Genomic DNA, 14,537 nt, shown 5'->3' on the forward strand with positions numbered 1-14,537 from the left:
AGAAGGTTCAGAGTTTGATGTACGTTTATATCCTATATATAAACAATTATTAAGGATCTTTTTGAGAACTGCAATACTCATCATGTGATATGACTATAAAATCATCCTGTTAGAAAAGGGACAAATGATTATAAACATAAGAATATCCAGGGGGAAAATGGATTTTATTTATACAGGATCTACATGTATTATTGTACATTGTCCAGATTGTTTGTATTATGACTCCATTAACCTGATTTTATCATACCTATTGTTCCTCAGGTGAGCGATGTGGCCCATGGGCCTCTTGTTTTATCTATTAACATATGGTTTTTCAATGATTTATTACTGTGATATATTTCATTTCATGTATTTCAGTCAATTATTATCTGTCCATGTACATTGTAGGTTATTATCTCTATCATCAGTTCTTAATAGTGCAAGTCTATATAACTAAGTTAGCGCAAAATTTGCATTTTGTAGACCATGTAACCTTCACAGTTGGTAAAAGATGAATTACTTTGCACATGCTTATTCAAACACTTTCGTAAGATTTCGTAATATATATCTGAAATACGGAAAAGACGTACGGTTTGTGTACAATTAAATAAAACATGGAAATTATTTAGTGTTTAATATTTTCGAGAATGGAGATTGATTTGAAAGAAATATATTACGTATCTTTGTCATTTGAGTTTCTCCATTTAAAAAATGAACAACAAAAATTAAAAAAAAAAAACAACCCAAATTGCGATTCCTAGCTCTACAGAAACTGATAGAGTTCCACGAAAAAAAATTCCAATGCATATAATAAGACCCTGGCTATGTTTTTTAATGTACATAATACATTAACAATAATTCATTTACTTTTACTTAACTCTAATCTTTATGGCAAATTCATTAATTGTTTAAACGAAAGATATAATTATTAACAATAAAGTGTTTTAAATCCTTGGTGGTTCATGTGGGTTATAAAGGAAGCAATCATTTCATGACAAAAATTGTGCAATGTCACTACCGTCATACCCGCATGATTCACTAGAAAACGCATTTTTTTTGTTTAAATGTATACACCTACATGAAGCAGAGTATATATTATTTTCAATATGTGATAAATAAATAAATAACGTCAGATTCGTGTGATTAAATTAAAGTTTGAAAAATCCTTGTGTCATGAGCCTTTGTCATCCAAAGGAGACATAAATTTGCGGATCCAGAATTTTTTTCCCAATGGGGACAGGGGGTGTCTAAGGCACAATGTTGTTTGCCTGGAGGAAGGGGTCCGAGGCCTATTTTTTTCAGTAATTTAACTAATATGTGCTTTTAATAAGTTTTTATTTTCCAATGGAGATGGACCTTTCCTGACCCAAATTCTACCGGTAGATCCATGCATTGATGTACAGAATGATTATAATATTATGATAACACATTTAACACGGTTTTATATTTGGCTAAAAAACAATATTATACCCAAAGATTTAAAAACTGTGCTAACATAACAAAACATCAAGGGTTTTTCTGTTGTTTTAATGTATAAAATGAAATATATAATTCAACAAATGAAAAGTATCACAAGAAGACATATATTATTGATGTTCACATGAGTAATTTAAACAACTTTATTGCAACGCACAAGTTCATGCGTTTTTAAAGTTCATACTATCTGTAATGAAATGAAGATTATAGCAAACAAATAAAAAGACAGTCCATTCAAAAACTTGAGCTTATAACAATTTCAAGTCAGCTTTTGATGCTGTATCCATACACCGTAGAAAAACAAAGTAATTTGTATAAGAAATATTTAACACATCTCTTGGCTGGCGCCAAAGAGTAACACAATGGCATGACAAATCCCAAAAGCTACAGGAAAATTTGATAAAATCCCAAGAAAAATAGAATGACCTGTTTCTTTCCAAAAGTAATAAAATGACTTGGCTATAAATTCAAAAGAATTATATAATGACTTGGCTATTCCCAAAATGTTATACATGCAGAATGACTCAATTAATCCCAATATTTATGGTAGAAAAACTTCAGTGACATCACAGCGATAGAATGACTTGACTGTAACCCTGAAATTCATAGACTGACTTGATCATTTACAAGCATTAAAATAGAAAGACATGGCTAATCTCAAAAGTTATCAAATGGTTTATTTTTAAAGTAACAGTAAGACCTGACTTTAGCAGCAGTTTCCAGTTCATTTCATTTATAGTGAAAAATTATTCCCTTCTACTGACATACAGTTAGGCCATTCCAAGTTTTTTCTATGTTTAGCATCCGCGGACAGATTGGTTTTGAGATTTAAAAACTAAAATAACACACACAATTGTTGTTCATAAAATTAGATCGCTTTTTCATATGTCAGGCTCAGGATTGCATTTTTAAATCCAGATCAGAAATCAAATATAACAACATTCAAAATGGAAATCATATAGTAGGTATTTCTCATTTTTGTAACAAAATGAAGGAAATACTTCAAAATATATAACAAATTTTATTTTGTTGAACTTTTAAAGTTGTGTTTTTTTTCTAAGGTTTGTGTTTTTTTTTCTGATAGAAAGATAGGTTTTTGAGTTTTGGGTGGACGCTAAACAAAGAAAAAACTTGCAATGGCCTTATGTACAATCGCATTAATATCAACAGCTGTAGAAAACTGCATGGAAACAATTTGTTTTTTATTGAAATGATAAATGTATCAAAATATCTATTTTTTTAGCCATATAACACAATTTAATAGTAAAACTTATAAAAAAACCACCCCCCAAAAAACCAAACTTATATATCAAAGCCCCATGCACTCTTCAATTTGTTCTGACAAAGATAAAGTCTTTCAGTGATAGATACATGTAGGTTTAATATTGCATGGTGTCTATGATATATCAATCAATTTCAATTTCCCTCCTCTCGAGCTCCCTCACTGTATACAGACCAGTATGACGCAACAGTCACTCTTAATATCATTTTGTTTCACTGCTCATTCCGACCCTAACCCTAAAGCATTACTGTATCTGGGCAATAGTGACTGGACTAACATTACTGATGTCAAGAAATAAAAGTCTTGTTTTGCAGATTGTTTCTTGTTTTAGTGCTGCTCCTTCTGACCCCACTTTACTATCTGGGTCATGTTCACAGGATCTGCACTACATATATCCAGGAATAACAGTCCTCACAGACCCCCCCCCCCTCCCCCTGTATCATTTACCACTGTATCCATGGTAACTGGAAAAACAGTTCTGTTTTCCCTCGTGCTTCATTGCTTTTTCCACCCCAAACAACATTCTCCTCTCATACATGTATCCAATACCACTACTTTATCTGGGTCAGGATGCACTACATATATCCAAGTAAGACTATTCTAAAAGGGTTATTGTCTTCGCTTCATGAACCCCGCCCCCTGCCTAACATGTATGCAACTACTGTATCAGAAACATGGTGGTCGAATCTCATCTGCACTTTATTCATCCAAGAAAAACAGTCCTTCTTGTCTCTTGTTTCACTGCTCCTCCTATAACCCCACCCCCAACAACCTCTAGCACTACTGTATCTGAGCCACCGTGACCGGCCCAGCGCTACTGATGTCCAGGAAGAACGGCCCCTCCTGTCCGGGGAGGAAGGTGCTGGGCATCACGTTGTACACGCCCCCTGAGATCCTGTCCAGCTGTAGCACACAGTAACCATTCCTGTACAAGGAAAAGTATTATCATCATGTGGTACATCATTATTGGTACATCATAACCATTAACATTTTTTCACAAATATAATTATTGAAAATCTATAAACTGGAACTGAGGCTTTCGAAAATCGTAATCATTGAATCATATCTCGAATGCATAAAAGTGTACCGTGGAATCATTAGATTTCGTGGTGGTTACCTCTTATCCACGAAATAACATCCCCCACGAATTGTTAATTAGGGTAGTAAAGTCATATTTCCTTTTGTAGATATATGAGAATACACAAAATTACGTCCCCATGAACCTGTAAAATTTAAGCCATCCACGAAAATTGGCCCCCACAAAATTAAATGAATCCACAGTATTTCAAAAATATTCATTCAACTGCCAATTTGATAAATGCACAAGTCAGTGATGTAATGAAAAATGCAAAAACATACAGTCACTTGCTTTTATTGTTTCCAAAACTTATCAAACATATAACACTTATTTGCATGCATTTTCCAGAGTTATTAAAATGAATAAACACACATTTATATGTGTACGTGTATTTACTTGTACCTGTAGCTTTTAGAGTTTATCAAATGTACACCGTTAATCATAACTTTTACCTGTATTTATAAACACACATTTACCTGTAATCACCAGAACTTGTCTTTTTGAACTGGCCGGGAGCTCCAGGAACATTTTCTGACACACATGTCACCTCAAACCCCACGCTGTACTGTCTGAAATCAAACAGCTCAAGTCACACACAAAAACATACAGCAGATAAGATTTATTTAATTTAATTTTATTTCTTTAAAGAATAAAATCTTTTCTTGAAAAAAAATATCTTTATGCAATGGCCACAATTACCAGGTATCTTCATACAAATCCCTAAAATTTATCAACATTTTTGAATGCACAGTTGTATATCAAAAATTGGCTTTTCATCTTTCAAAATCATTCACAGCATGGCACAATAGGAAAAAACACCAGCTTTGGATAAGCCAGTCATGAGTATGAAACCTGCTGGGGCTCTTACAAGTACTACCTTTCGAAGGTACTGCATTCTTAAGGTCAATTTTATACAATTTGAAAATTTTAAAAGAGAGAATGAAAGAATATTTTGAATATGATGTGCTTTCATCAACATTACCGGTAATATCTCATGCTATCACAAACCTTTATTGTATATTTTATTGACTAGGATATCTTTTTTGCATTTCAGTTGATTGCTGAGAGACACTTACTTGGGTCCTAGGAGCTCCAGCAGTATGTAGTTGTCTGTGTGGCTGTTGTCCAGGCGGAACTGGTAGATGGGGTTGTTGGAGTGGGAGTCCCGGTAATTACCACAGCCCCCCGCCGTACGACCCTTCCACTGGCCATTCACCTGGTCAAACACACAAACAAAAAGATGGTAAGCAAATTAGATTATCATATTTTGAATTTTTCAGAGAGACTTAGATCACACCAGAGGTGTTCTGAGTTGAACATCATACTTATTTGAAAGTACCTAAAATCTTTGCTTTGTTTCATTTTTCAGATCCATGTCAATTTTATCCATATATTTTATTATATAAATTATAAAATTACTGTAGAAGCAAATATTCGTTGGGTTAAATTTTATGGTTTAATTTCGTCTTATCAGTGATCTCTAAAATGCATTATGTATTAGCTCCATATTTATAAATACTAGGATTAAAATTCCTCTTAGAATTAATTTCGTTCATAAATACATGTACTACCAACGAAAAAAGCGAAATTAAATACTCAACAAATACTTCTGCTTCTACAGTATACTGTTTAGCAATAATTTTAGCAATAAAGATTTCTAACAACACACAACCTACCCTCTTTTCATACTGCTTTTTATAAGGGTCCACGATCTTGTTCAGGCTGAACTCACAGGAAGAGAACACCCTCAGTGTGTAGTGAATGGTGTTGTTCTTCTCGTACTGCGATATGACCAGCGTGAATTGCCTGGTTCCCTTCTCTTCCACCATTTTACAGAGGTAGTGCGGCGTGTTGATTCGGACTCCGTCTTTATAAGGAGGGGGGCTGTAGGGATAGAAGACCTTCTTTCCCTCCGACTTGTAAACCAGTAGGGTGATAAATTCTTTGTTATCAGCAAAATCATCCTATAAGGTGTTCAAATTATCTTAATTTTTCACTTTGAATTCATCAACTGATGATGCATGCATTCATTTTAAGATATATTTCCTGTTTTCCATTGTATGCTACAAAATTAGTCAATATATTATTGGTCCATCCATCTGTCTTACATCTTAAAACAATAACATCAGATAAATAAATCATGCCCCCATCCTTAATTCTTAAGGTAACAGGGTTGTCTCTAAAAATTGAAGTAGAAGGAGGAAATGAAAAAGTAGAAGGGGGTCTGGGGGTCTTGCGTATAGCTACATTGTGTTTGAAATGCAAAAATAGCCGGGTAAATAAGGCATTATAGGCGGGGGAATTCCCCGCCTCCCGGGTCTTAGAGACAACCCTGAGGTAATATACTTTTTCATGAAAGTGGGCAAGTTGTATTTAGCAATGCCAAAATAAAGATCCTGGCACTCAAATATGAATAGAGAGATTGATTACACTGTTTTTTCTTTTTTGGTTCAGGCACTTTTTTTCCTAGCAAATAAAAGAAAAATCAGGAACACACATAATCTATCCATGTGCCGTTAACAATTACACAAAGGCAGAGAGAGACACTTGTCCGCACCTTATCTGTGATGTGTCGAGTCAGCAGAATCCACACAGCCGCCGGCTGATTGGCTCGGATTTCTAGACGGAATTGTGGATTATCACTGATGTTATAGGAATCTCGCTTAGGTCCTTCCTTTGCTGCCCATGTACTATACAATATAGTAAAAGTTTTTTGTTAGCTGGATAGAGGCAAAACTTTTATTAAAAAAAAAAACAAGTGGTTTAGTACCTAATGCATACACATATACCTCTCTGGTTAACTACATGTACAGTATATGTGTACATATGTGCCAATAACATAACATTGTGTAAAGGTCAGAAGTCTGAATATGCTAAATTGCTACAATGATCACTTTATTGTAACCAACTATGGATCAAACTTAGGTCACCTAGGGTGACATCAGGAAAGTTTCCTAATATCAAGATATCCTGACTAGTTTAACAGGCTTTTAATTATTTTTTTCTATATACCTATTCACATATCACTCCTCCCTTCTCACCTACCCAGGTCAATCTAACCACTGAATATATCTAATCTCCATATTTGACAATGGGGTAGAAGATGGACATGAGACAGACTAGAATCTTACCTGTGAGTACATGTTGTGTATTTAAACAGCTCTGGGTTCCAGTTTATGTAAATAACATCAAAAAACTGACACAAGGAGTCATAGTCAATCCAAAACACCCCTGTAAAAAATAATATCATATTTGAAATATGTAATGACCTGTTTTAAAAAACACACAGGAAATGACACCTTGAAAATCTTGAATAACCAATATATCAAAAGAAACCAATAATATTTCTAAATATTCTGTTATAGAAGACAATGAACTACATGTAATACAAGACTTTCAAAAACCCATTACTGTAGTTGTATGGTATTCATAACTCTAAAATACTATTAATTAATCTACACATGTATACATGTTCATACCGTTATCATACTGTTGGGCACTTTTGGGATCATAATTTAACAGCTTCTGTAAATCTGGAGTCCAATTCATTAGGTCTTTCTCTGAGAAATTTCCCTTCCAACGTAAATGACTCCAGGGATTTTTTAACATAAAGAGTTTTTTCCCTTTCACATCTCGAATGTCCAACATGGCATAAGCATGAGTTGGCACTAAGCCAGCTCTGTCAGCCTCACTATCATGCATTTCTCCTGTTGCTATGGTGATCAAACAGTGTCCTTTGTGAAACCTGTCATGGATTCGTTTGAATTCCTTGTCTCTGTCAAAATCCTCAGAATTTCTTTTAATGGCTACTCTTTCTGGGATCCATCCTGTTAGAGCATGGAGGTCTATGTTCTGAAATAATATGGGTCATTATGCCATTATGAAGCTTGACTGTTTCCACTCACTCTCATATTTTTATACCGGTATATATATATGCAAATTTTCTATAGTATAATGATAATATAATGTGAACATTATACTTTTATTAGGGTTATACAATGATATTTTTTTTCATCTTAAATCTAACAGGTAGGGAGCATGTATTGAAATAAATTTCTTTCAACATTATTCATTTAGTACTAATTTTAGATATCATGTTTATTAAGTGGATCAACAAAAATAAAAATGTTCATTGAAGGTGAAACATGACAGCAATTTACATTGATAGAATCATTGTTGATAAATTTGTTAATCTTCAAACCTGCATTTTACAAAATTTACACAAAATGATGGCCATGAATATTAATAAAACCACACAAAGTACAGTACATGTACTCACTGAATTGGATCCAGGGAAATCGTAACCACCCATTACTTTCATGTAGGCTTTCTCTAGGAGGGAGATCCACAACTCATTCTTGTTGTTGGAGAAAGAACAGAGGAGCTCCCCACCTCTCCCCATTGGGAAAAAGTCATCAATGATCACCTAGAATGGTAAAATATACCCTTATATCAGTACAGGCAATAGATCATTAGAATAACAAAATTATTTTCTCTCCATTTTATCTCTCTCTCTCTCTCTCTCTCTCTCTCTCTCTCTCTCTCTCCATGTATGTTTCATTTAATATTATCTAAAACTAGATAAATTATAATCATGAAATAAAATGTCTGTGTCAAGATAAAGATTGTAACTAATGTTTTTACTTCTTCAAAATTTTTTTTAAATTACAACAAAAATTAACCACACAAACAAGTTTAACAATCCTCTCTCTCTCTCTCTCTCCCCTACCTTTCTTGGTACACCATTAATGTTGAGTTTCACCATGTATTTCCCACAGGGATTATACACAGGGTCTCCATTCCTGTTCTGGGGATAGATGATGCTTCAACAAACATAAAAACACCATCATTTTTACATCAAAAGACAAAAGGTAAATGTAAAAATAAAACTTCACATAATGTAGAACAACTTGACACATATAGTATACTAATACATGTACTAGAATCTTATGACATTAACAGCATCTATCAGTATATTAACTAGAGTCATGCAGGTACATGCTACAACTACAAAATTCACAATTAATGATACATGTACATATACTGTAGATTTCCTAAATAAATGAAAGGAACTATCATCCGCGTAAAATCGTGAGAAGCACATCTCGCAGATTTTAAATTCTTGCTTTTATTTTTTCAGACAGATGTAAACTAAATGAAACTATGAAAAAAAAAATTTGGCTTTCGCAATTTTAATAGTCGCGATTTAATGCATAGCAGTTGAATCGCGGAATTAAGTACGTGTGTAAAATAAGGAATCTATAGTACGTCATGCTATAGCACTGGTTCAGATTCACTGACCTTGTGATGAGTTTTTTCTTGAATCGTCTTTCATATTGAGCACTAATGGCAAGGGATGAAACAAAACTACAGTCAGATACAATGGTCTGGAAACAAAAGATATATATATATATACACATGTACTAAAATAAGAATGATCTATATGTATAAGCCTATTATTAATTAAAGCAACTGCAGAGCCATAGCTTTTTGGGATTGTTTTTGATAACAGAACAGAAAGTTACTGACTTCCTAAGATAAAAAAAAATCAGGATATCAAAATAAATTTACACCCCTATTACAGAATCATTTAAATTCATGATGGCCAATCACTGTGGACTACCAACTTTTTTTAAAGATTCCTTGAACAATTGTTTTCAAATTTATGGAGGATTTCAATTCAATATTAAGTATACTCTCAAATTTTAACAAAATTAAGCCACAATGAAGTCTTAATAATTCAACAACATATCATGATCAGCCCCTTTTTAAACAGTTTTTTAACGAACATGTGTTGTCAATAAATGACCTCTGACCTGTTTGATGCTGTAGCATGAGACGGTGTAGATGATTTGTGGGTTATCACAGAACTGCTCCGGCCTCACCCAACCCTGGAGGTCAGCTCGCTGCTTGGGGGACAGGGCTAGCTTACCGCACTTGTCACTGAAAGGTCAGGTTAAGGTTAAAGGTCAGGTAAAATGTTACTGTTAAAAGTCAGGTAAATTTAAGTTTTAACAAATATTTTGCATGAACTCTTTAACCCCCTCTTCTTTTTCATGCACAATGGCAACATTACATAGGCCAAACAATTGAAAAAAATGTTATAAAGTCAAAAATATATATTTGATATTCCATATCAACAAATGTTTCATTACTGTACTTGTTCAGTACACAAAATATACCTGTAAGGAACAGGATATGCAAATTTTTCCTTCATGTCCACACTCATAAAAGGAACGTATTCTCTTCCATTGATGAAGGAAGTTTTCCTGTATAACAAAAAATAATTTTCAAAATTTTTTTTTATAATTGATTTGAAAAAGATTTTTTTTTACTATTAAATGAAGATATTAAAATACTTTTCTTATTGACCTTGCTCTTTTAGTCACACAAAACATAAAAAGCCAGCATTTTCAATATGCCTTGAACTTTTACAACTTGCAGAATTTCTACTTTCATTTAATATTATTCTAACTTACCTCTTTTTTGCAAATTCAGTACATTTAGATACTTTATACTGTGGAATCATTAAATTTCGTGGGGGCCAATCTTCGAGGATTGCTTAAATTTTACATGTTCGTAGGGACATAATTTCGTGTATTCTCTTAAACCCACAAAGGAAATATGACTCTTATACCCTAATTTATTAATTCGTGGAGGATGTTAATTTGTGGATGAGAGGTACCCACGAATTCCACGAAATTTGAGCCACCACGAAATCTAATGATTCCACAGTACTATTCAATTTGAACATTGCACAGATCTGATTTCCAATTACAAACACTGTTTTTTCCTTACTAAGCATGAAATAAATTTTAAAACAAGTTACATGTATTTTGAATTTTTTATAAGACTTAAATTTATCAGCTTTGTAACTTCAAAATGTAATTACAGAACATGGCATAATAAATTTGAGAGAAAATTGAAAATTCATCATAAATGGTGGTCCTTATGTTAAATTCAAACAGGTCCTAATACAAATAATTTTAAAATTACAACCATCTTTTTTTTAAAACTCATTTACCTGAGAACTTCGATTTCTTCTCTAGAATACACAGTAGGCCCCAGGTTAATAAGATGGCCACTTCGTTTAGGGGCGTTGTTTGCTGTGGAGGGTTTCCCTGCAGGTAAGGATGCCTTATCATCATCGTCCAAGAAAGCCCCATACCCCAGGGGAGGGGGCTTATTATACTCCCCCGCTTTGTTTAGGGGTGGGAGAGGCTTCACCCCTGAGGACACAGACAGTTTCTTCTTTATATCCTCAGCCCTATTAGAATTATGAAGATATACATGCATGTTTTATAATAAATCAAGGCCCACAAATTAAAAATGTACAGTACCTATCTATCTTCCTTTGTCAAAAGTTTCTGTTGTGCTCATTCCTCACAAACCCATGACAGTTTTAGATAGAAAATCTTGGGTTGAAAGAGAACATTTTGGATTGGATGTGCGGCTGTATATTGTGCATTTCTCAGGATCTGTTTCTCAAACAAAGCGTAGATGGCGCTTACATCAGCTAAGGCTTTTCAAGCTAAATCTGCTAAGGGTTTGTGAGGAGAAGATCATATCAGAAACCCTTGACTTGAAAAGTTGTACTCCCCTTAGGGTTTTTGAGGAGATAATCAACTTTAAGACACCCTTGACTTGGGAGGATGTACTCCCCCCTAGGAGATCACAACTGTCCTGGACTTCAGGGGAAATGTCCCCCCTCCTCCTCCACCCAGGGATATACCTATACCTACCTGTCCAAGGCCTGAGATGCTACTTTTGTCATCTTCTCTTGTAGTCCTTTATCTGAGGTACTGTCTCTCTATAAAAGTAACATCATGATTGTCAATAAATGTAAAAAATTAATGGCATATATGATCTATAGATGCTTTTAACATGTACTTTTAAAGCTATGTACGCCAGATTAAGCACATTATTATAGTCCATGTTATTTTCTGTAATCTAAATTTTACTATGACCTAAATATGATCGGTAATTGGTGATTATCATAGATTCTGCCAGGACATACAATTTTGAGGAAGACTTCGACAGCCTCTGTGTAAAGCTCCTTCGCCTCGTTGAGGTTACCCGCCTCATCCTCATCAAACGCCTGATGAAGGAGGAAGTTCCCTCTCTCCATGTCCAGCTTCTCTTTTGACTTGTGCTCACTGGTTTGAGTTACCACAGCTCCTGAGTTTACTGTGAATGCATAATCAAATACTGCAGATTCCTAATTAAGTGAGAGAAATTAATTTCCTCATAAAATTGCGAGAACCAATCCTCGCAGAATTTTTAATCCCACTGGTTTGAGTTACGACAGCTCCTGAGTTAACTGTGAATGCATAATCAAAATACTGTTGATTCATAATTAAATGAGAGGAATAAATTTCCACATAAATTTGTGAGAAGCAATCCTCGCAGATTCTAATATCTCACTGGTTTGAGTTACAGCAGCTCCTGAGTTAACTATGAATGCACAATTGAATAATCAATAACTGTTAACAAATAATAAAAATGTTAACCATGTTTACTGTTAACGAATACTGAACAGATAACTGATTAATAATTTTAAACATGTTAACTGTTACCAAATTCAATAATTAAACAATTTAATAACAAAAAGTTATGTAGCTAATTGTAAAAAATAAAGATAATTGGGTTCTAAACAAACAATTAACACATTAATTTGATTTACTGTATAATAAGCTGAATTAATGTTATGAAATAATTAACTAAAATAGTGACCATATTTTGATATGACCTATCAGGATTTATTTAGAAAAAATATCCAATGCTTGTATAAGACAGTACACAGTGCAAATTTAAAACAACTGGTCGTCTCATGGTAGTTTGCAATGGTAATCAGAAATTCTAATAAAACAAAATATCGCCAGCTTCCTAATTTTACTTACTGGCTTTCTTTAGCTCCTCGGCTCTCAGTATATATTCGTTGGCTTTGTTGATGATGTTGGGGAGCTTGGAACCAGCCAGAGCAGCTGAGAGTAAGGCCTGGGCAGCTTCCTGGAACACAGATAATATCCTTGATCATAAAACATGTTTAACAGGGATGATTTTAACATCCTTGATTATAAAACATGTTTAACAGGGATGATTTTAACATCCTTGATTATAAAACATGTTTAACAGGGATGATTTTAAAACCCTTGATCATAAAACATTTTTTAAGGATGCTTTTAACATCCTTGATTATAAAAAATGTTTAATAGAGATGATTTTAACATCCTTAATAACCAAGTTGTTATTTACCGGTAATACATTGTAGGTCCTAGGTCTCAGGAAATTTTTATATAGTTAAATAGTTTATCAAGACAGATTACTAGGCCTAAATAAGTCCTAAGTCCTAATGATAAAAACAGCTAACAAGACTAAATTCACATGCCCTTATTATAGTTAGTCAGGATAATACAGCGTCTTCAACAGGTCAGCATGACTATATTATTATAACATCCTAAATGTACATAATGTGATATCATTTATAACACTGTATTTATAATGGAACATTATAAGACGAACAGCTAGACTTAATCAAACATGGTTAACTGCATCAAATTTTGATGTCGATATAACAGAATACTGGTACGTTAAACGATCCTTACATTGTAATAGAACACGGCCATTGGATAGTTGCCCGTTTTGTCATATTCCACGGCTTGGTAAGCAAACTGTTTGCCATCCGTCTCCAGAATAGCTGGATCCACCAATCCACTGGTATCATCATCCATCCCTGAGTTGTCTGTGGAATGGCTATAGAAGTGTCATATTTTATGTCAAGTTAGTAGACCAGGTACCTGAAATTGTATTGGTAGATAGTATTGATACATGTGCAACAGAATGGGAGAAATAATGACAGACCAGACCGCGATTCGAACCCGTGCCTCCTGAATCTTTAGTCAGGTGCTCTAGCAATTAACCTATCTGGCACCCATATTCACACTGGTAAGACCATCATTATTTCTCCCATCTCATTACATTTGGTGCCGTGACCAACCCCTGGAACTGACAGATTAACGCCTGCCTGGGGAAGAGCCTGGGTTGATCTTCGAGGGTAAGGATCATTTAAGGGGGAAGAACGTGATGGGCAGACCGGTTCGAATACCGGCACCAGATAGCTCAGTTGGTAGAGCACCTGACTAGAAATTCAGGGGGCCGGGGTTCGAATCCCGGTCTGGTCCGCCATTATTTTTCCCATCCCGTTACACATGCATGTATTTATCAGTTTATGTGGTAAGAAATGACATAATAATTAACACAATAAAGCCTTTCTCCTCTTTACCTACATGTAATAGTTTCTTTGCCAAGGAAATTTGACGACACGTGATTTAATCAAACTCAAATCATCTTTGAAATAAAAAACAACACAGACAAAACACAACTTCATAAAACTATTAATAAAGTTGTATTACAAGAAGCCTTCTGTGGTTTCATATTTCAAATGTTTATTTTATCCAGGTTCCTATAAAAAATGTAGTAGACAATTTCATTAAAAACTATTTTTATCATTACCTTGAAGAAGTTATTTAAAAATTGAACGTTCTTCCAGTTTCAATTGGTTTTCATCGTTTGTTTGTATTTCGATCACGAACCGAAAATAGAAATGGCGTCACCGATTTTAGGCAAGTTGATCATATTGTTATTCGATCATTATTTTTGCTCGTCAAGCGCAAAAAAAGTAACGCACAAAAAATAATGTACGCACGGCACCTTGAATAGAAT

General features: G+C 34.2%; 1 protein-coding gene across 1 annotated transcript; it reads right to left on the reverse strand.

Moving 5' to 3' along the window:
* Nucleotides 1-1,335: 1,335 nt before the first annotated feature.
* Nucleotides 1,336-14,433, reverse strand: LOC105334505 (calpain-7-like). Its single transcript, XM_066073175.1, has 18 exons — nt 14,328-14,433; nt 13,421-13,612; nt 12,716-12,824; nt 11,833-12,002; nt 11,558-11,625; nt 10,840-11,082; nt 9,998-10,084; nt 9,632-9,758; nt 9,117-9,202; nt 8,545-8,638; nt 8,095-8,241; nt 7,295-7,667; nt 6,947-7,046; nt 6,373-6,505; nt 5,492-5,779; nt 4,892-5,031; nt 4,292-4,384; nt 1,336-3,662 (listed from the first exon to the last, which is right to left on the reverse strand). Exons 2-18 carry the CDS (start codon nt 13,544-13,546, stop codon nt 3,518-3,520), a joined length of 2,529 nt encoding a protein of 842 aa, XP_065929247.1. The 5' UTR covers nt 13,547-13,612; nt 14,328-14,433; the 3' UTR covers nt 1,336-3,517.
* Between the last annotated feature and the right edge of the window lie 104 nt (nt 14,434-14,537).

The sequence above is a fragment of the Magallana gigas genome, chromosome 10 (assembly GCF_963853765.1).
Source record: "Magallana gigas chromosome 10, xbMagGiga1.1, whole genome shotgun sequence".
NCBI classification, from domain to species: domain Eukaryota; kingdom Metazoa; phylum Mollusca; class Bivalvia; order Ostreida; family Ostreidae; genus Magallana; species Magallana gigas.

What these genes read in the sequence shown, in the direction of transcription:
- LOC105334505 (XM_066073175.1), bottom strand. Translation starts at nt 13,546, where the DNA reads ATGGATGATGATACCAGTGGATTGGTGGATCCAGCTATTCTGGAGACG. An exon ending in TGGCCGTGTTCTATTACAAT is followed by an intron (nt 12,825 to 13,420) that starts GTAAGGATCGTT and finishes TCTGTGTTCCAG; the next exon opens with GAAGCTGCCCAGGCCTTACT. An exon ending in ACAAGTTCTGGTGATTACAG is followed by an intron (nt 3,663 to 4,291) that starts GTAAATGTGTGT and finishes TTCCTTGTACAG; the next exon opens with GAATGGTTACTGTGTGCTAC.